This window comes from Pelobates fuscus, chromosome 8, assembly GCF_036172605.1.
Source record: "Pelobates fuscus isolate aPelFus1 chromosome 8, aPelFus1.pri, whole genome shotgun sequence".
NCBI classification, from domain to species: Eukaryota; Metazoa; Chordata; class Amphibia; order Anura; family Pelobatidae; genus Pelobates; species Pelobates fuscus.
This window is the reverse complement of record NC_086324.1, coordinates 176,590,297-176,613,283: the sequence shown is the minus strand read 5'-3', so window position 1 is coordinate 176,613,283 and position 22,987 is coordinate 176,590,297. Positions and strand designations below refer to the sequence as shown.

The following is a 22,987-nucleotide window of genomic DNA, read 5'->3' as shown; positions in this document are numbered from 1 at the left end:
ATAGTGCCAGGAAAACGAGTATGTTTTCCTGGCACTATAGTGGTCCGTTAAGGTTTACCATTTTGTAACAATATGAGCTTATGTGTAACTTTATCCTTTATCCAACAGTGTTTCTATGTGGTTCATTCATTCCTTTGAGTGAAAAGTATTTCAGTGTCATACTCTTATTTGGTCTCGTTATTAACGTTAATGTATTATGCGTATCCGAACCTCACTTTCTCCATTTAATTCCTGCATTTTGATGATCTTGTCTTGAAAAGCAGTCTGTTTTGGCTGAAACGTTGATCTGATACATTCTGCTTATCACTTACCCTGTTGAGATCTGTGCATGATTGCTTCCGTAGAATGTGTGTTTTGGCTGTAGAATGCATTGGGACATGGGTGTTTCTTGAATCATGAGTGCGTAACTTAATTTTATTTATTTTATTATTAAATATTTTACCAGGATGGATACATTGAGATTTCTCTCGTTTTCAAGTATGTCCTGGGTCCATAAAACATTGCATTGATAAAATAGATACAATATTACAAAAATACAATATATAAACAATATATATGCACACACATATATATAAATCTAACAGGTAATAAATATAGTCAGCCATGACAGGTACATTCTGTATTGAGGTATGTTGCCATATATCTCTTAAAGGGTTTTAGATTGCATGACGATCTGACTGTGTCCCTGAGGTTATTCCATAATTGTGGTGCTTTGTAGGAAAATGAGAATCGAGACACTTTATTTTTGTTTTGCGGTATGCTAAATATCGTGCTAGTACTGGATTGGAGGTTATAGGAGGTGGGAACAGCTGGGGAGAGCATTCTACTCGGGTAGGGTGGGAGCTTCCCAGAAAGGCTGGAATATATACTAACTGCTGGGTTAATATATGTGTGCAATCACTTGTCAATAGGTAGAGGTCCATATGGTAAGGAACTTTATTATTATAGCACAGGACTTGGATCCAGCATTCAGATGGGACTTTATACAAGGAATTGGCTTCCAGCAAAACATTCAGAAAATGCAAATCATTTTCTGCAGCAATTTGTTAAGGTTATTATGGTAAGTAAACCTACATGGGAAGGATTAAACTAAGTCGTAAAGGTGTGTAGATGAATGGGACCAGTTTGTCATGGAAACAGTTAAGGTTACTACAGTAAAAGAGGGCATCATAGATGGGAATGTCATTGGTGTATATGCATGGTCCACATAAGATTTTAGACTTTAGTGATGGGTTGTACCTAAACGGGAGAGGGTCTGCAGTGCTGGGGGATAGGATGGCTAGAAGGTTGGAGGAGATTTTAAACTAGTAGTGGGGGGGGGGGGGGGGGGGGTCATAGCAATCTACAAAATGGAGATAGGACAGAAAGGAGATGGGCTTTAGCTCAGTATAAGGAGGGTGGAGAAGGGGGGAGGGGCAAGCTCAGAACAGAGAAGCTATGTGACATTGATAATTCACAAAAAGTACAAGTGACTCATGATAATATTAAATGTATGCTTACTAATGCAAGGAGCCTAAATAACAAAATGGGGGAACTAGAGGCAATAGCATACACTAAACAATATGATAATATGATATAATAGGCATAACAGAAACATGGTGGGATGAGACACATGACTGGGCAGTTAACTTAAATGGGCACATGTTATTTAGGAAGGATAGGAAAAACAAGAAGGGTGGTGGGGTATGTTTGTATGTCAGCCATGACTTAAAGCCAAATCTTAAGCAAATGGAATGCGATGAGGAAAATGTGGAAGCTTTATGGGTAAATATCTGCTTGGGGGAAAATAAGGGAAACCAACTATTGGTTGGGATATGTTATAAACCACCTAATGTTAATATTGACGAGGAACAACAGCTGTTTGAGCAAATTGAGAAAGCTGCAAATCTGGGTAACACTTTAATTATTGGAGATTTTAATTACCCGGACATAAATTGGGATAGAGGGACTAGGAGCTCAGCAAAGGGAATTGGGTTTTTAAACTTGTTAAATGACAACTTCATGTCACAACTTGTACAAGCACCAACTAGAATGGACGCTTGTCTGGACCTGGTTTTAACAAACAACGTTGATCTTTTGACATAAATTCAAGTAGGTGAGCACTTGGGAAATAGTGATCACAATATAGTGTCCTTTGAAATAAACACAAAAAAAAAACAAAAGCACATGGGGTATACTAAAACATATAATTTTAAAAAGGCCAATTTCAATAAGTTAAGGGAAGCTTTACAATATATTAACTGGCATAAACTCTTTAGTGAAAAGAACACTGAGGATAAATGGATCATCTTCCAACAAATATTAGAAAGGTACATTTCTCAGTATGTACCATTGGGAAATAAATATAAAAGAAACAAATTAAAACCAATGTGGCTTAGTAGAGAAGTAAAACAAGAGATAACAAATAAGAAAAGGACATTTAAAGCATTTACATCGGACAAATCAGATGCATCTTATAAAAGATATAAGGAAGCAAATAATGCGTGCAAAAAGGCAATTAAACTTGCTAAACTTCAAAATGAAAAAATGATAGCTAAAGCGAGCAAAACCAACCCTAAAGCATTTTTTAAGTACATAAATTCAAAAAAAACCAAAAATGAAAGTGTAGGTACACTAAAAACTGAAACGGGGGTGTTGGTTAATGAAGACCAGGAAAAGGCAGGAATTTTAAATAACTATTTCTCCTCCTTATATATTAAGGAAGAACCCATGGCAATAGATGTACAAATGATTCCTACTAAAAACTTGCATAATAGTTGTAATTGGTTAACTCAAGACAAGGTGCCACAGCAACTAAAGAAAGTTAATATAAACAAAGCTCCAGGGCCTGACGGTATCCATCCACGTGTACTTAAGGAACTAAGTGTAGAAATAAGTGAACCTCTGTTTTTAATCTTTAAAGATTCTTTTCTTTCAGGAAGTGTTCCGGATGATTGTAGAAAGGAAGATGTGGTTCCTATATTCAAAAAGGGTTCAAAATCCTTGCCTGGAAATTATAGACCTGTGAGCTTAACTTCTGTGGCTGAGACAATATTTGAGTTTATTAAGGGATAATATTCAAGAATTACTTGAGAAGAACATGGTTATCAGCAAAAATCAACATGGTTTTATGAAGCACAGGTCATGTCAAACTAACTTGATTGCGTTCTACGAAGAAGTAAGTAGAAGTATAGATCAGGGTGTTGCAGTGGATGTGATCTATTTGGATTTTGCCAAGGCATTTGATACAGTTCCACACAGTAGATTAGTGTTCAAACTCAAGAAAATCAGTCTAGATGAAAATGCTCGTTCTTGGGTAGAACATTGGCTTAAAAATAGAGTACAAAGAGTTGTCATTAATGGTAAATTTTCAAGCTGGACAGAGGTGGTAAGTGGTGTCCTCAGGGTTCTGTACTGGGATCCCTTCTATTTAACATGTTTATAAATGATCTTGAAAAAGGTATTGAAAGTCATGTTTCAGTGTTTGCAGATGACACAAAACTCTGTAAAATAATACAATGTGAGCAAGATATTACTTTGCTGCAGAGTGATTTAGATAGAATGGAGGACTGGGCACTCAAATGGCAGATTAAATTTAATGTTGAAAAATGCAAAGTTATGCACTTCGGCCTAAAGAATACACAAGCAACGTATACCCTTAATGGAAGCGAATTAGGGATAACAACACACGAAAAGGACTTGGGAATTGTTATAGACAACCAACTATGCAACAATGTGCAATGTCAATCAGCAGTGGCCAAGGCCAGTAAGGTATTGTCATGCATGAAAAAGGGCATTCATTCTCGGGACGAGAATATCATTTTGCCTCTTTATAAATCACTAGTAAGACCACATATTGAATATGCTGTGCAATTTTGGGCACCTGTTCTAAAGAAGGATATTATGGCACTGGAAAAAGTGCAGAGGCGGGCTACAAAATTAATAAAAGGAATGGAACATATCAGCTATGAAGAAAGGTTAACAAATTTAAACCTATTTAGTTTAGAAAAACGTTGCCTGAGAGGGGATATGATAACATTATACAAATATATTTGGGGCCAATACAAACCATTGTGTGGAAATCTATTCACAAACCGGACTTTACATAGGACACGAGGCCATGCGTTTAGACTGGAAGAAAGAAGATTTCGTCTAAGGCAAAGGAAAGGTTTTTTTACTGTAAGAACAATCAGGATGTGGAATTCTCTGCCTGAAGAAGTGGTTTTATCAGAGTCCATACAGATGTTCAAACAGCTACTAGATGCATACTTGCAAAAACAGAATATTCAAGGATATAATCTTTCAATGTAGGGTAATAACTGCTTGATCCAAGGATAAACCTGACTGTCATTCTGGGGTCAAGAAGGATTTTTTTCCCTAGCTTGTTGCAAAATTGGAAGGGCTTCAAACTGTTTTTTTTGCCTTCTTTTGGATCAACAGCAAAAAACAAATGTGAGGAAGGCTGAACTTGATGGACGCAAGTCTCTTTTCAGCTATTTAATTATGTAACTATGTAACTATGTAACTATGTAATAACAAGCAAGAAATTGATGCAAACTAGATGACTGAGCGATTTTATCTCCCATCACAGTGTATGTATGTATAAGAGATATGGGTAAAGCAATAAGGAAATTACTAGAGGAATTAGGACTCACAGATGAACTTCATGTCTTGTAATCTGAATACATTCTGGAACAAAGTACAGCCATAAAAAGGAGGACTTTGCTTTCCTCAAAACACAGAGAACAGAAACACACAGTCTGCCATGGAGGAACTAGCTGAACTGAGACATTGTATTAAAAATTTCCACTTTAAACGACAGCTAGGGTATTCTCGATTACTAATCCAGATGTTTGGGTTTTTGGGTAACGGAAAGTCCTCCTTTATTAACACATGTAAATACGTCTGGGATGAGGGAGAGTTCATCAATCATACAGGAGCAAGTGGCGATCATGGAGGACACACCTTGATGAGAATAGCCTACCCACTTACAAAGACCATCACACTGGTGGATAACCGTGGATGTGCCAAGCTGAACAGTTTTGAGACTGGAGAACTCTATGCCCAGCTTGGTAAGTGTCCGGGCGGTAAATAGAATCTAATGACTAAATCATATATCAAAATGATTCTAGGGTTAATTATTCAATCACTTTCTGGTATAATGTTAATATGTTTAGCTGGGTCTCTATTGATCAGATTGGTATACTTAGTGGCAGAACTAAAATAGTGAGGGCCCTGGTGCAAGAAAGTTGTGTGGTTCCCCTATCGCTAGAAAGGACAAAAAGGTAGATACACACCTGCCATACAACTCCCACAATGATTTGCAAGTGAGAAGTGTTTGTATGTTTGAAGGTAAGCATGTTTTCAAATAGAGTATGTGTGTGAGAATTTAGTGGTGTAGTATTGTGTTGTGTGTTTTTTATGCACTGTTGCCATTTGAAAGCAGTAGTTTACTTGTGTGTAGTGTTTGGTTTTGAATATAGGGGTGTATTTGTGTCTAGTGTTTGGTTTTGAATGCAGGGGTGTATTTGTAGTGTTGACGTTTGAATGCAGGGGTGTATTTGTAGTGTTGACGTTTGAATGTAGGGGTGTATTTGTAGTGTTGACGTTTGAATGTAGGGGTGTATTTGTGTGCAGTGTTTGAGTTTGAATGCTGAGATGTAGACACATATACACTGCCACATACACACTGATACACAAACACATACATATACAGACACACTGACACCTCCAGATACACAGACACACTAACACATGTACAAATAAACAGACACACACTAACACACTTAAAAATGCACAAATACACACTAACACACATACAGATGCACAAACACACTATTACACATACAGACACACAGATACACACACACCCACACACAATAACACTGACACACATACAGATACACAAACAGAGATGCACTGGAGCACACATTGACATACAAATGCACGTACAGACTCACAGACAACACTTACACTTACACAGATTGCTTTAATGTTTTTCTGAGGGGATTTAACTGATGCTGGATTACTTAATGCAGGGGGAGAGCACCAAAAGTTGCCTAGCAAGCAGAAAATGCCTCTTGTGGCTGTCTGATTAACAGCCACTAGAGGCAGTCCTCGTCCTGCAATGTAATTATAACCATTGCTAAACAGCTGCAATGATTTACATAACAGGACTAAGGGAGGCAGGGACACTGCACCCAGACCACTTCAATGAGCTGTAATGGTCTGGGTGACTACAGTGTCACTTTTAAACTGACATAAAATTAAATCCCCTAACCCTAGATACAAACCCAGCAGTCACTACCAATTAAATCCCAATGTTTAATCCCACTTGTTTGGATGATATTAACCTACGTCTCTAATCACTCTTTTCTTTAGCTAATCTATTACCCCTGAATGATCAGGTGGAGTGGCTCAAAGGATCTCAACTTGTGGAGAAAATAAAACAGACGGAAAGATATGTACGAGCCTCCGATTTCATTTTCCCAGTACTGGTACATAGGTAAGAGACTGTATTATTAAGATGTTTTAAGATGTTTTAAAGATTCCACAGAAAATTAGAGTGATTGCACTTTAGAGCCAGTTAGGATAAAGTGTATTTAAATAATCTGTTATAAGAGCATTTTGAATACATAGAACGCAAAATGAATGTGATAAAAACACAATTCAAAAAAATGCAGAGACCAAAATTTATATGAGATACGCAGAGACGAACAGCGCACACGTAAAAATAGAGTTTTAAATTGTGTAAGGATACTTAACGTCACCTATCCCAGCAAAGAAATATGGGGATCTGAATCACTAAATGTGTTTGTCGGGATGGGTGATTTTAAGAAGCCTTACACAATTTAAAACTCTATGTTTAGGTGTGCACTGCTCCTTTATCTGTATTTCCGACAATGTGTCTCATTGAAAGTCGTCTTCGTCACGTTTTTATACCGACTTTCTTTACCGTTATGAGATCAATTTTAACAACCATTATGTATATTTAATAATTGAATTCTATTCACCTATAACCTTTGAAAAGAGATAGCAGTCTTTAACCCCTTAAGGACACATGACATGTGTGACATGTCATGATTCCCTTTTATTCTAGAAGTTTGGTCCTTAAGGGGTTAAACTTTTTAAACCCGCATTTAAAAGCCAAAAACTACATACAAACACACCTATGCATTTAAACTGAATCATTACAAATATACCCCCAAGTATTTAAATGCAATATATATATATATATATATATATATATATATATATATAAATACCCCTTCATTCAAACGCCAACACTATACACAAAAGCACACCTGTAACAGGTTCACCTGTCCTGCCCCACACAACGTCTCAGAGAGAAATTATAACTAACAAACTTGTGCTATTGCTCTAAACTCCAATGATTTGTGAGCAGTAAATCTTCTGGTTTAATATCTTAAAAAAAAAATAAAAAAATAAGCAACGGTTACAAAGTGAAAAAGCAGAGCAGTTTGAAATTATAAATACTTGTGAGAAAAGTCAATACCAATAGAACTTACCAATGGCAATCATATATTCAGTATCTATCCATAGAGATCACACAGAAGATCTGATCCAAATGGTTTATACATAAGATCCCTTACGCAGACTAGTAATTCAGTAATACATTTCAATATGTAATCAACATAAGCTAACTTCAAATCCAATATGGCGTTCTACACAATGATCTAGTCATTGCACTACAGTAACATTTAATGTTAACCTAGTCCAAAATCCTAAACTAATAAGAAAATAAACATGCTTTGTCAGATTAGGAGATATTTGGCTTATTTCAAGGCATTTCTGATTCTCAGTCACTTGGAGAAGATTCTCAGAGCTGACTGATCTTGAATTCACAAAACTCGTTGCAAATGTTTACATACGTCATTAGAACAAGTATGTGAAAGTGTTCAGCTTAGATAGAAAGGAACATTACAGAAGACAAACACAATACTAGCTCAAATGGACCATTTATACCCAAATGCCCATAACACACCTACATTGAATAGCTAACACTACATACAAACATGGACACGCACCTACATACAATAGCTAACACTACATACAAACATGGACACGCACCTACATTCAAACGCAAACACTACATACAAACATGGACACTCACCTACATTGAATAGCTAACACTACATACAAACATGGACACGCACCTACATTGAATAGCTAACACTACATACAAACATGGACACTCACCTACATTGAATAGCTAACACTACATACAAACATGGACACTCACCTACATTGAATAGCTAACACTACATACAAACATGGACACGCACCTACATTGAATAGCTAACACTACATACAAACATGGACACGCACCTACATTGAATAGCTAACACTACATACAAACATGGACACGCACCTACATTGAATAGCTAACACTACATACAAACATGGACACGCACCTACATTCAAACGCAAACACTACATACAAACATGGACACTCACCTACATTGAATAGCTAACACTACATACAAACATGGACACGCACCTACATTCAAACGCAAACACTACATACAAACATGGACATGCACCTACATTGAATAGCTAACACTACATACAAACATGGACACGCACCTACATTGAATAGCTAACACTACATACAAACATGGACACGCACCTACATTGAATAGCTAACACTACATACAAACATGGACACGCACCTACATTGAATAGCTAACACTACATACAAACATGGACACGCACCTACATTGAATAGCTAACACTACATACAAACATGGACACGCACCTACATTGAATAGCTAACACTACATACAAACATGGACACGCACCTACATTCAAACGCAAACACTACATACAAACATGGACACTCACCTACATTGAATAGCTAACACTACATACAAACATGGACACGCACCTACATTCAAACGCAAACACTACATACAAACATGGACACGCACCTACATTGAATAGCTAACACTACATACAAACATGGACACGCACCTACATTGAATAGCTAACACTACATACAAACATGGACACGCACCTACATTGAATAGCTAACACTACATACAAACATGGACACGCACCTACATTGAATAGCTAACACTACATACAAACATGGACACGCACCTACATTGAATAGCTAACACTACATACAAACATGGACACGCACCTACATTGAATAGCTAACACTACATACAAACATGGACACTCACCTACATTGAATAGCTAACACTACATACAAACATGGACACTCACCTACATTGAATAGCTAAAACTACATACAAACATGGACACTCACCTACATTGAATAGCTAACACTACATACAAACATGGACACACACCTACATTCAAACGCAAACATTACAAACCACTATGTTCCAATGGCAATGGTACATACAAATACACCCCTATATGCACATTCACATACTCTATACAAAAACACGATTATATTCAAACACGCAAACACTGCTCACACATATAATCCTGTAAGGATGGGCATATTTCATCCATTCTTTATTTCCGTATTGTCAAGGCAACCTGCGATAATAGTACAATTTGCTGCTGCACCATGGTGCACGCAATGAGAATAGAAAGCACCCATACACTGCGCAGTACATAACTTAAGTGTGTACATTTTGATGGCAACAGGCATTTACATTGTGTATAATGCATACTTGGATAGCGTAACCAGTCTTTCACCTGCGGTTGATATTTTAGATTCCCAGCTGACATCATATTCTGGAATGTGTATGACAGACGAGGATCTACCCTTTGGCTAACACCCTTGTGTTAGAAGAGCATCAGGGTCCTCTCTGCATTAGTTCCACCACTGATTCTGTCGTCCAAGTACTTCTAATAAGATTCCTTTTCTTACGGGAGCTGTGCTGTGAGTGTTCTTTGTTTTAATCGTCTTTGCTTACTTTTTTTTAAAGTGTGAAGATGTCCCTAACTCCTGAGGAAATTAATATATTCAGGAGATTGCTTCCAAACGCTAGAGATATAACAGGTAAATAAAGTTAGATTTTATCTTCTTTAGAACATTTATTGTGTAAAAGTTTGCTTTTGGTTTGAAAATCCTTAAATATGTTTTTCAAGATGAGAGTTAACTTCGTACTATATGTTAAAAGGATGGGATGTGATAACATTATGCAAATATGTTCAAGTGATACAAACCATTCTCTGGAAATCTATTTACAAACCGGACTGGTGACTGTCGGTAGTAAGTCTTCTTCCATCATATTGATGCAATCAGACCTTCAGGCCTGTTACCAATTCATTTTAGAAATGTAAACTTTTAAAGGGGCAAACTTCATTATTGAGATGTTATAAAGATTCCACAGAAAATTAGAGTGATTGCACTTTAGAGCCAGTTAGGATAAAGTGTATTTCAATATTCTGTTATAAGAGCATTTTGAATACATAGAATGCAAAATGAATGTGATAAAAACACAATTCAAAAAAATGCAGAGACCAAAATTTATATGAGATACGGAGAGAGGAACAGCGCACACGTAAAAATAGAGTTTTAAATTGTGTAACGTCTTCGTCACGTTTTTATAGCGACTTTCTTTACCGTTATGAGATACATTTTAACAACCATTATGTATATTTAATAATTGAATTCTATTAACATATAACCTTTGAAAAAGATAGCAGTCTTTATACTTTTTATTTTCAGTAACTTTTCCTTATTGCTTTAGAAAGGAATATTCTATTAAACAAACCTCGATGACACAGGACAACCTTACAAATTAAACTTTGTAAATGCTCCTAAAATATATCAGGTAATGTTGGTTAGATGGTCTCATTGTTCTAGGTGCCTTCAGTGGAGTAACACTTGTATTATCTTTACAGGGATCTTCCCGATTGTTGTTCTCACCCATAAAACCAAAGGAAATGTTGCTGAGCAAGAGAAGATTTTTAGAAATCTTGGTGTGGAGAGAATCTTTTCATTTGAGAATTATACCAACAGAGATCATATAAAGACACGAGGAAGACATGAAGATGTCCTGAAGTTCCTACTTGAAGTTATTAAGGACGTGCAGTTTCAGATTGCTCAGACACGAGAACCAGAAAGAGATCTACTGCTACGAAAGAAAATGCTATATAATTTAATTAGCCAGCAAACAGAAGAAGAACAGAGACAGAAACTGGAGGAACGAAAACTGAGACAGAAAATGGGCCAACTGAGGAGACCAGGAGGCAGGGGTTATGATAATGAATGAAAGCAGTGACTGCAGTTTGGGAATAGGAACGTGAATGCACCATAAGACAAGGAGCTAAAGGAGATAGAACTGAAGGGAGCTTCTGTGCCCCTCACAATAAACGGTATGGGAATAAAAAGACCACCGAAAGCTATGGAATTATCCCGAACAATATCTCTGTAGGTTTTGTAATTAACTAAGCATTTGTCAGTGTTACTTCGTACCACAGTTACCATATATAAATATCAGTCCTGACGAAAAGTACTAAAATTGAAACAATCAGCAGTAACATTCCTTTGGTCTCCATGGTAACAGCTCTACTTGAAGCACTATTGCTTATTATCAACATTGGAAAGCATAATGACCTCGATTGAATATGTTTCAAAAACTATTCCATTCTTTTCGGGAAAAAAAACATTTAAAAATGATTTATCTGCAGAGATTCCCACAGTCCCTAATGATGACATCTGTAGATAAATCATTTGAGAGGTTTTTTTTTTACAACAGGTTGGAATAATTTCTGATTATTTTTCTAATGAATTAAATTGAGGCCTATATTAGCACCATTCTGATACTGCTCACCATTCTTTTCACATACACTCAGTAATTGAGATGTTAAATACAGAAATACGTAGAACAATAGCCCCGAGCCTTAATTTTCTGATTATTATTATTGTAACACCAACAGAGCCGTGCATCTACCCAATATCCTCAGCCACCAGAGAAACCACTCTGTGGCATGTATGGACTTTTCCTGATTGATAATATGGCCCATTTCAGGAGAAATCCTCACTTTTAGGGGCAGTTATATCAAGCTGGGAGCCAGGATGATCCTGCCTCAGTCCTCACTATTGTTACAATTGATAAAGTGGAATTGAGAAGTGCCATAGTGAGACATTAGTCTAATTCTTCCCTGTGAGAATGAAGCTATTTTGGTGATTGCTGCATGTGCCATTGTTGACCAGAGGAAGTAACAGTCTCCCGGGGGCAGAGTGGAGCAGCAGTGAGAGGGCTTGTTATTTTATTATTATGAGTAAAAAGGGGATGGCACCTGGCATCAAGGGTTGAGGATATCAGTTTTTGGTGAAGTGTTACTTCAAAATAAAATGTTTCATCTCACTTATTAACCTGCCATAAAACATTATTAAAGCTGTAACAGTAATAATGGTCTTACAGTGATGGATTCGCATTATAGAGATCACTCTTTTATTACCATATCACAAAGTTTCTATATTTCAATAGAGTGAAGTGACATTCCACATGTTACTAATCTTTAGGAGGTCCTCGTTTTTTCCTTACGATTCCACTCGGACATTAGATTCTGACATTTGGATTTATTCGGGATTTATTCGGGTGTAGCCGAACGCTACCAAGAGAATATATTTCTATGTGGAAACCAGTACAGTATTTCTGTTTATAGTATTTATAAAATATGTTGTAAAAACACAAAGATTCCTTGTTAATATCTCATGTTGGCGCAAGTCTTTCAATAATGCCAGGAATTTAACCTTCTGGTTATTCTTTATGTATAGAAATGCATTGTTTCTCAATAAAACATGTACATTATGAATGCATTAAAGGAACAGTTTATATACTGACATTAGTTTTGGATAGCATTTCCAGCAACCGATAAATGAATCAAGAATTATAATTTATGAATGGGACAGCCTTGTATGGTGTTAAACTTTATGACAAAAAGCAAGTTAATAACTCTACATATAATAAAGTTATTTATAACATGAGGGAAAGACAAACATTGCTTGCCTTTGATTAGGTCATTCAAAGAAGTAATTTTGACAGAGTATTTAGGAACATGCCAAGCACAATAAGCACTACAGCATAGCATAGTGGTTATAGTGTCAGGTCTGCCCTGGCGACCATTAAAAACACAAGTACAGATAAAGATAGGGGGCACAGTAAAAGTGCAATAATAGTTCAAAATACAATACTTATTAACACTTGGTCATCATTTGAATTCCACCTAAGTGAAAGTTAAATACATAGCATAATACTGTTTTGCCATAGATTATCAGAAATAGATATAGTTATTTCACTCACACTTTGCAGAGCCACATATAGTAGGCTCTGACTACTCAGGTTCTTAAAGAAATCCCTTTCTTATTGTCTCCACTCCACCACTCTTCAGGATATAACCACTGGTGCCAGGATACAGCAGGTAAAATAATGCCAACAAAAAGTGGGGAAGCTGTATAAATTTGCTCTTGGTAAAAATTGTGGGTGGTAGAAGGTAGTGACAGGTATTAACCCATCTCTAATGTAGGGTTCAAGCCCAATGAGAATGAGCTGAATGATCCTCTTCTATAACCATGAAAGGTGAACCTTGGGGAACCCTTGTAGGCTTTCTAATTGGATATTGCTGCTGTGCTCTGCTTTCTTTTAAATGGAATTCATTCATACCTAGTTCCGGGACTTAGTTGCTTTATTATATTTTTCTTGGTATCACAGTTAGTGCTTATATTACACTATTATACTATTTTATCCTGGATTTAATCCTTCTCACTTGCAGCATAGTCAAAATAAATCTTGGAACAATTGAAGATAATACCGGGCAGGTGAATATTGTACCTTCCATAAAATGAATTGCTATAGGAGAGATTTTGAAAACCACAAATTATGCCACAAGGAGAATCTCCCACCCTGTTTTTTGGTTTCAACACTTGATGGATGCAACCAAACTCAATGAAAGTGTCCTGTGAATGATCTAAAATGTAATTAAACCATTTTACAGTTCTCAAAGGTGGTTTTGGAACACCCCAAACTCAAATATTGTTAAAAAAGAGATCAGTATTGCTACTCACTTGAGGTTATGTCAGTATTATGATGTTCAACTGACTTCTTCACGTCTTTCACCATGGTGCATACATTTCGGAGGTCAGACCCCAATTCTGTAATTAAGTTGGATCAATCTATCCATATCAGTCTTCATCTTAGTGATGTGATCCTTGGAGGGCAATATGTGTAGTAGCTCACAAATGTTGTGAGACAATAGAAAGTGCTTGTGATACCATGTTGGAGTGGGAAGCCTCAGGCTCTCCATTTAATTTGTCTCCAAAATACTTCCTTAGCGGTTGAAATCAGGACTTGAGGTATACTTAGCATCTTTAGCAGTTGGGGAATTTTTTGTTGTCCATTGCTAAAAAAAAAGGGAGGATGAATTGGGTTTGCACACTGCTCTGGACATGCCCCTCTGCTCTTCCTTCGCTCCCCCTCCTCTATTGGTTACTTCTCGCATGACTTGTGAAAAAAAAATCAGCATTTAGTGGTCATCAAATTGCCATCAGTCATCTTTTTTCCACCAATCATATTAATTTTTTAGCACCTTAGATGGAAGTCCTAATCCCGAAACAAAACAGTTCAGACAGTCATTATTTCCTTACCGTTGCTTTGTTTCAATATTTAGTCATACAGCAATTTGGAGTTATGGAATTTGGACAAATTATTATTATAATTATACTTAATTTTATAAAGTGCCCATACATTCCACAGAGCTGTCCGTGGGTACAATTGGTACAAGTAAAAATATAAAGGTACAAAACATCTGAGACTACAACATTTAACAAACAAATACAGGAGGAGTTGAAGGTCCTATTTCCATGGACACTTACTAGACGACAGGATGGGTGAGAAACAAGAAGTGGGGACTGTAAAGATGAGAATGATTTGAGTGAAATTAAGGCATTTATTTGGTAAGTGGAATGCGTTAGTTACTGAGAATAGTGGAAAGTTTGACAGCATGAGGAAGTGCATTCAGAAGGTTGGTGTCCATCAGAGAAGTCAAAAATTTGGATGAATAACTCTTCATTTGAAACTGAATGTGCAACTTTAGTAGTCACCTACTAGTGACAGATCCTAAAACACCACATTGGATTGAGGGGTCTCTACTCTGTGTCTTAAAGAGGTCCTTATCAACTTTTAAAATCAGACCCTCTGGCAGGTGATGACTTGTACAACAGTGTTCACATGTAGATAAGGGGGGTCTGCGATCTCTCAATAAAAAAAGGGATCTCAAGGGGAAATAGGATGCTGCAATAGCTCATACCCCTCTATAAAAAACTGTTCTAATGGTCAGTGCATCCTTGGATGGAAAGAAAAGACTATAATTTGAATGGTAGGATTCTGCAATTTAAAATAATGATACCTTTCTTCTTAAATAAAACAGAATTTTATTAGAGCCCTTTCATCCTCAATCAAAACTCTGTTTTGGCAATTTATGTAGGTACTGAAACACACACACACACACACACACACACACCAACCATTAAATGATCCTAGATGAAACATGGACTTAAAATGTCGGGTAACTGTTAGAATATGCCTTAGCCTAGAACATAGAAAATAGACCAAACTCTTCTAAGTAAAAAAAAAAAAAAAAAGGCTAGAAGTGTTAACTGTACTTTAGAATTGTTAGAGTAACAAAACACCTTTCGAGACAAGAAAATCAGAACTTGAACTTGAGAACTTTTCAGAAAAAAAGCAGTAAGCCAAGGTCAATGAGTCCAGAAGCCTCCAGCATAAACTAGCTAACTCCAGGAAATCAGATCCCAGAAACAAATGATAAAGTAACCAAATCAGTAACTGAGGAGCCATAGAAAGTTCAACACTGTGTTACGAGAGATGGGGTTCTATCCTGGACAGACTGCTTTGCAAATGTTTTGGTGTCTGGACGTCCATTGTACAGTATGTGTGGACAATAATCAGAATGTGCCTCCAGAATGCATTATCGGTCATGGAATGAAGTAAATTGCTGTCGCTATCAGAAGAAATTGAAAGACAGTGACCAGAGTCAGAATTAATCTTTGTGTATTGCAAATGGAACGTGGCATCAGTGCGAAAGGAGAAAACATGAGCTCTGGCTGAATATAAAATGTGAAGAAATGAAATCATCGTGAAATTGGATATATTCAGCGAATATTCACTTCATCTCATGTTGGAATTATTTTTTTTCGAACATTGTGTTTTAAGCCCACAGCAACAGGGCACAGAGCAGGAACTATTTTACCAATTTTGGGTTTGTTAAAACTTTTGAAATGTGTAATGGGATAATACCCCACCCTGAAGGCCAACATCCACCCCTGCTGCTCCTTATTACTATTGTCAGCATTAAGAGAGGAAAATACGTTCCTTTGTTGGGTTGGTTTGAAATTATTAGTTTCTAAATTATTATAAATGAAAATATCAGAGAGTACATTCAACACACAGTAAATAAAATAGTGAATAGGTTAGTAGAAAAAAGAGAATATTTTCCTTGTCTATTATAGATAAATAAGTAGTGTTATTGGTTGGAGATATATCACTACTAAAAAAAGGGTTTTTAGCCCTAAAACAGGTAGAGAAAGAGATAGGTTGTAGTGAATGATCAAAAGTGTTAGTGATGCAATGGTAAAATTTAAAATAACCTTTATTTCTAAGTTTTAAAATAGTATATAAATTCCTGGCACTAGGACTCTAGAAGCCATGGAGTGTGAGCCCCAAGGCCGTGCATTGGTCAAAGATAAAGGAAATATAACAAAGAAACCACCAAGAAAAAGGAACAAAAAAGCAAAAATAATGCTGAGCAAAAGAATCTCCAAGGGATTATCATGTGAACAACCCAACATCACAAAACACTTTATCCACAACTTTGGAACAAAAAGAAAAGGGCGATTTTTTTTATCATCTCCCCTTATTATAAATACTAATCACCGACGTCTCAATACATTGTAGAAATGATAATGCATCCGTTAATTGGACATTGTAGAAATCATAATGCACTATGTCATTCTGACACCATATCGCTGAAAAATTGCCTTTAATGTCTCTGTCTTTTCATGAAAAGTGCTCAGAGAAGGCATCGTACTAACGGCCAATACCGTAGCCGCTCACAATACATCATTGTCATTTATAATGCATTAGCTCATCTGATATAACAGAAATCCTATTGATTAGTTGTTATATAGCTCAATTATTTTTTTTTTGGATGACATTTGCAGGAGAGGAATCAGCGGGCAGAGAGGGGAAGTGGTTAAAAGTTTAATTGATATGCTTTCCTGAAGAAGTGAGTTTTCACTCATGGGAGACTGGGTAAAAGAGAAGGTAGTTCCACAGGAGCAGTGTACCCCTCGAGAAGTCTTGAAGTAGAGCATCAGAGGTGGAAATATGTACACAGGATAGACGTAGGTCGTCGGCAGAGATTAGGGGTCTGTACGGGACTTACTTGTGTATTAGAGAGGATAGGTAGGTTGGAGCAGCGTTATCTCCGATTTGTCAGCAAGTACCAGAATCTTGAATTGAGCCCTATATCTTACAGGAAGCCAATGTAGGGATTGACAGAGGTGGAATCATGGGAGGTGCAGGTGTCCTATACCCTGAGGTTCAACATCCACCTGCTCTTTACTTATATTGTTACCACTAAGAGAGTCTCCTGGTTTGGATGACCATGCTGCCTACTCCCAGTTATTTGGAGGACTGTTCTTAGTGCTTTACCAACTTTTCCCCTTATCTTTATGTTAAATAATGTTACAGATTTTGGCATCTAGTTACCGTAAACAGAACAATCTGAATAAAATAAGTTGTATTGTCTCTGATTTAGGTTGTGCAACCTGCAAATCCTCTAAGGTAGAGTATTTTTTAGTGAATTACAACTGTTTTGCCCTATTCATGTTGCTTAAGACTTGCTGACTTGAAGAATGTTTCCATTTCAGCTATTTTTGCCTTAAATGGACACTCCAGGCACCCAGACCATTTCTGCCCATTGGCGTAGTCTGGGTGCCAACTCCCACTACCCTTAATCCTGCAAGTGTAATTATTGCAGTTTTTATAAATCGCAATAATTACCTTGCAGGGTTAAGTCCTCCTCTAGTGGCTGTCTACCAGACAGCCACTAGAGGGCACTTCCGGGTTTTTAAGTTAATTTTTGGTCGCCTAAATGACGCTGGACGTCCTCACCCAACGCCGAGGGACATCGGCACTGGATTCAGGTAAGTGTCTGAAGGGATTTTAACCTCTTCAGCAACCTGGGATGGGGGTGGGAGGGAAGGGGGCACTGGAGGATCGGGTTTGTTTTCCTGGCACTGGAGAGGTCCTTTAAATTTGAAATTAACTTGGAATTCCCAACAATTTTCACTTTAGAGAATAACCGAGCAGGTGTTTGCCTGGTGGGTCGCTGATTTTATAATCTGGTCTCCAGAAGCTCGCCCTAGCGATCACATATCAATAGATAGATATTTCTTCTTGCAGAGTGCACCCTTACAGTTATTTTCTGCAGATTGTGGGATGCTGCCAGATTATGTAATATTATGGTGAAGTAGATCTAAAATATAATCTACCGCTATCTAAACAATCTAAAACAAATAACATCCATCTCTCATATAACTAATGCTTTTTAATAGGTTACTTTATTATTTCATGTTTTAGAATGGATTTGTAATGTGAATAGAGTAAGGAGCACAACCATAAATCTTTATATATATATGAAAAATATTTATTAAATGGGTATATACTATAGGAATGTCTCTTTAAATTTTATCAACAAAGATACAAAGTCATACTATTGTAAACCATTTACCAGAAAAACATTCTGGACATATATAAACGCGCAATGCGTGATATGTTTTAAGGCCGTAAGGCCTGTATTTGTGGGAGGAGTTAAGCGTTCCATATAAACGCTACTCCCCCCCCTTCCTACCTGCCGTACGCACGCTGTTCACTCAGTGACAGCCAGACTTCCGGTCCTCACTCGGGCTCCTCCGGTCCTCGCCTCTTCCGGTCCGGCTTCCTCTCCGTTCCCCCCGCTCCTCCTTTTGGGCAACTAACATCCGAATGCTAGGTAATCAGCAAATAGCCGCGCTCGGGCTATTTGCTGTTCGACAAACCTCCAGCCGCATTATCAGCGGTCCGGCTTGCCTGCTAACCGTGAGTCTCATTCCGGTCCCCTCCACATCGCTGTGGTCTCATGGGGGACCGGAACACACATGCAAATACTATATATCTAGCTGTGCTGTGTCTTTTTGGCAATAAAAAATATTTTAAAGTGCATACAAATTATATAAAGTGCTATTAATAAAGTGCAATATTTCACTTGTGCAAATTGTGACAAAGTGATTTTGATTTTGTCCTGTGCCATATGTGGCTTTGATAAAGATGACGTTTTATTTCGACGCTTCCAATGTGAGGCCGTTTGTCCCTTTTGTTTAAATTTAAACTGAGTCAGTCCGGTTTCTGCATTCAGGGCTTTAGCAGAGCCTGAAACCTGCTGTTAAAAGATATCGCTTGCAAAGCTTATTATCAGCTACACCAGAAAGCTACCTTGGTTTAACATGGTTTCCCGCCTTTCCATATCTCACCTTAATAGTAGTAGAGATTGTCTGGTACTAGCTGTTTGCGTTGCTGGGTAGAAAAATAAGCTATTATTAAGGACACGCTTTGCCAGTGCAGAGCTTAATTTACCAGCTGGCGCCCTGGCATTATTTAGTACATCTGCTGTCATTGGCGCACCCTTCCTGGAAACCTCTATAAAACCGTTTTATCCCCTAGATTGGCGTTTTGGTTCATTATTGACTTTATTTACAGTCATTGTAATCGTTTTACTTGTTCTGTTAGATGCTCGCAGCGGTTATACTTCCAATTAAGACGGTTCCTAATCGTTCATTTATGTTTGATAATTAATCCTTTTAAATTAGAGGTTTGCCCCCATCTCGCCTTTGCTTCTCCGTGGGTTCAAGCCCTGTGACTGGTATAAGTGATCTCAGAAGGGGACATTGCTTTATTGTTCTGCTTTGCCTCCTGTGCCTTTTGTGTCACTTACTGTGTGTATGTCACCTACACTATGCCCCTTCCTCAGCGTTTAAACGAGGAACCTCGATAAACATTACATAATGCATGGGTGGTCATTGTACATTTGTCTAAGTCACTTAACTATTTACATTGTTGCTTTATACTGTACAGAGTGAACTTAGTGAGAACATTTGTCACAGTTATTTGACATTATCTTTGTGCGTTAAGGTTTTAACTGAATTTACTAAGTGGTTGTGATTTATTGTGTTAATTGCTGTCTCATATGCACTGTAGATCACTTCTACATATTGTCACATTCCCAGTATGCTCAGGGCTAAATACTTAAAACCCATTGGAATTGCCTGCTATCATTCCAAGGATTAACGCCTATTGTGTGCAGCTAACTGGGCTCCTTGCCAGCCGTTTAACCCATTGCCGGCCTGATGAATTCACTGTGCATGCAGGTGGCCAATTATTACCAAACAAGGTTAATGCACAACAGTCTTGTCAACTTAATCTATGCTAAAAGGTTAGGTTGTATTTTATGAATTTTGTTGCTACTTGGTAGTCACATAAATCTTACCAGGGACCACCCACGCTCCCCTCTCGACAGCACCTAGGCGGTCACTTTCAATCACCCGTCTGGGGGGGTCGGGGTCCTACACCCCCCCCCACCCCTTCACGGACTCATTAATTTCCGGTCCAAACGTTAATCTTGCTATGGTTATTTATATTAATCCATTTGGGTAGGACTCATGTTGTTATAAAGGCTATGCTTTTCTACGGAGAGGGTAAAGGAAGGGATGCCAGTAATTTTATTATATCATGCACGACATATTGGCTACGTAAGTTTTCACTCCTACTTTCCATAATGTTTTTCGTATATCAGCGCAATATTTCTAAATTGGAGGTTTTGGGCATACTTTCCATTATGTTTTAATAAATCAGTGCAAAGTCCTAGTCATTCGGCTGGTATCTCCACCTAGTGGTTTGATGGTATTTGCTGTTTTATTCTGTATAATGTGTAGCTTCTCTGCCGTCCTGTTTTCAGGTTGTTAATGGTGATTCTTCTATTGGTGCATCCCACGTAATACCACTAAATGCCTGACGCTATGCATGTACGGTTTTATTGGGTCAAGTTGATCTAACTAACTAAACACTGTGTATATGTTGGATTTGTTTTATCTCCCAGGTTACGCTTACACTTACGCATCTCCTGTTATACATGCATCGAATTGCCTCAGGTTCAGGCGTAACCGCCATTTGACATTCCCCGCTGATTTCTATTAATGTTGCATACTGTCATTTGTTACCATTAGACAGTCACTAGGTCGCTATTATCGCCTATTTCTATCAGGTACAATTTTGTTTCATCCACACTTCAAACAACCGCCTCGACAAGGCCACGTTGTTACACGATGAGGTATCGAACCGACAATCACGACAAAATTTGTTTCATTTTGTCATCTGCTAGCAGTAGACAATTACTGGTTCACTATTGCCGCCTGTTTCTATCTGGTATAATTGTGTTTTCGTTCACATTTCCTACAATTGTTACACAATTGGCCTTTGTTAAATGATTATCACCTGTTTCTATCAGGTTTGGTTTCATTGTGTTTCCTAACAACTGCCTCTACCAGGCCACGTTGTTACATGTTTGGGGTACGGGGGCTTGATTCCTGCCTTGCCTCGTCAGGCCACGGCTCCACTCCACAACTCTTCATTCGTACTCACTACCCGTAACAATCGTTTTGTTACTCACTACCTTGCTAATTTCACCCTCCTCTCTCCGTCAGCTGCTACGACGTTTTCTTGGCACAACGCCTTCATTTCATCTCCTCTCAGGTTTATATAGTAACCATCATGAGAATCTTCAGCACCCTCAGGGTCTATCGATACTGCACTATCAGCTATATCTCCATAGTACTTCACTATACTGCACATTATTTTCCTTCCCTCGACTTCAGTTCCTTCTTCTTTCTTCCTCCTTTCTCTCCCTTCGTTTCCTCTGTCTCTATCTGGGAATATCCGGGTATCTATCATTTACTACAATTTGGGTTTCCAAGCACGTTACGTTACCCCCTTATCAAGCCCCCGTCTAGGGTCAGAGAACTGGCTATCTAGGGTTAGGAGCTGGCCTTAGCTGTACACCGTAGCTGGTCCCGCGAGGCCAACTCCCCAATCTCAACACAGAGATTTCGCCCCTCGGCCCAAATCATAGTTAGTGCCTCGCATTCACCCACCTATCGGGTTTATAGTTAGGGCCTCACCTGACACGGCCACACGTTTTGGATCTTTACTGTCACCGAGAGGCCACCACCCCGCCACCACGCTAGTGGCTCGAGCCCCACGCCCAAATCATAGGTAGAGCCTCTCACCAGCCGCTTGGCTACTAGCAGGGCCTCACTTGTCACGGGGTAGTGAGCTTTTCGCTTCGGCACTAGTTAGCCAGCCAGTTCTATTTTACTTAACCATATTGTTGTTGTTTGAGTTCATTGTTGTTGTCATGTTCTTTTTCAGGATGTGCTACATACGCAACGTCAGACGAGGGATTGCAGCATTTTCGTGTCTATTAGGGCCGACTATCCATGAGTCGCTCAGTCTCGTACCTCACCCAACTCACATCTCTCAGGCATAATCTGCATTTTGGCATCCCCTTCCGGTCACTCGGCTGTTGGGGCTCGACACAAGTTATCATCTAGAACGTTATTCGTTTGCTCCAAGATACATATAACAGAATCGTGACATTCTTCCAAGAAGCAGTGGAGCAGGACTTCCACAGGCATACTGATCACCCTGTAGTCTTTTCTACTTTTTTGCCACCTTTTATTCAAACCTTCATACGTACATGATCGCACTATTCCGAACTGACATACACGTTTCTGACAAGCCTTTCAAACCATACCCCATTGTTTACACAAGATATCAAAGATAATTGGTTATCGCTTCACAGTAACGTACGTACACAGATGGGAATACCGGGCAGTATCAGACTCCCTAAACAGCATTCGCGCCACACAACCAGGTCTTAAATC

At 38.2% G+C, this 22,987-nt stretch overlaps 1 protein-coding gene across 1 annotated transcript; it reads left to right on the top strand.

Moving 5' to 3' along the window:
* The first annotated feature begins 4,798 nt into the window (after nucleotides 1-4,798).
* Nucleotides 4,799-11,297, top strand: LOC134572091 (uncharacterized). The gene is made up of 4 exons (XM_063430903.1): nucleotides 4,799-5,051; nucleotides 6,361-6,484; nucleotides 9,909-9,982; nucleotides 10,831-11,297. The coding sequence occupies exons 1-4, from the start codon at nucleotides 4,829-4,831 to the stop codon at nucleotides 11,199-11,201; spliced, it is 792 nt and encodes a 263-aa protein (XP_063286973.1). The 5' UTR covers nucleotides 4,799-4,828; the 3' UTR covers nucleotides 11,202-11,297.
* Nucleotides 11,298-22,987: the final 11,690 nt, after the last annotated feature.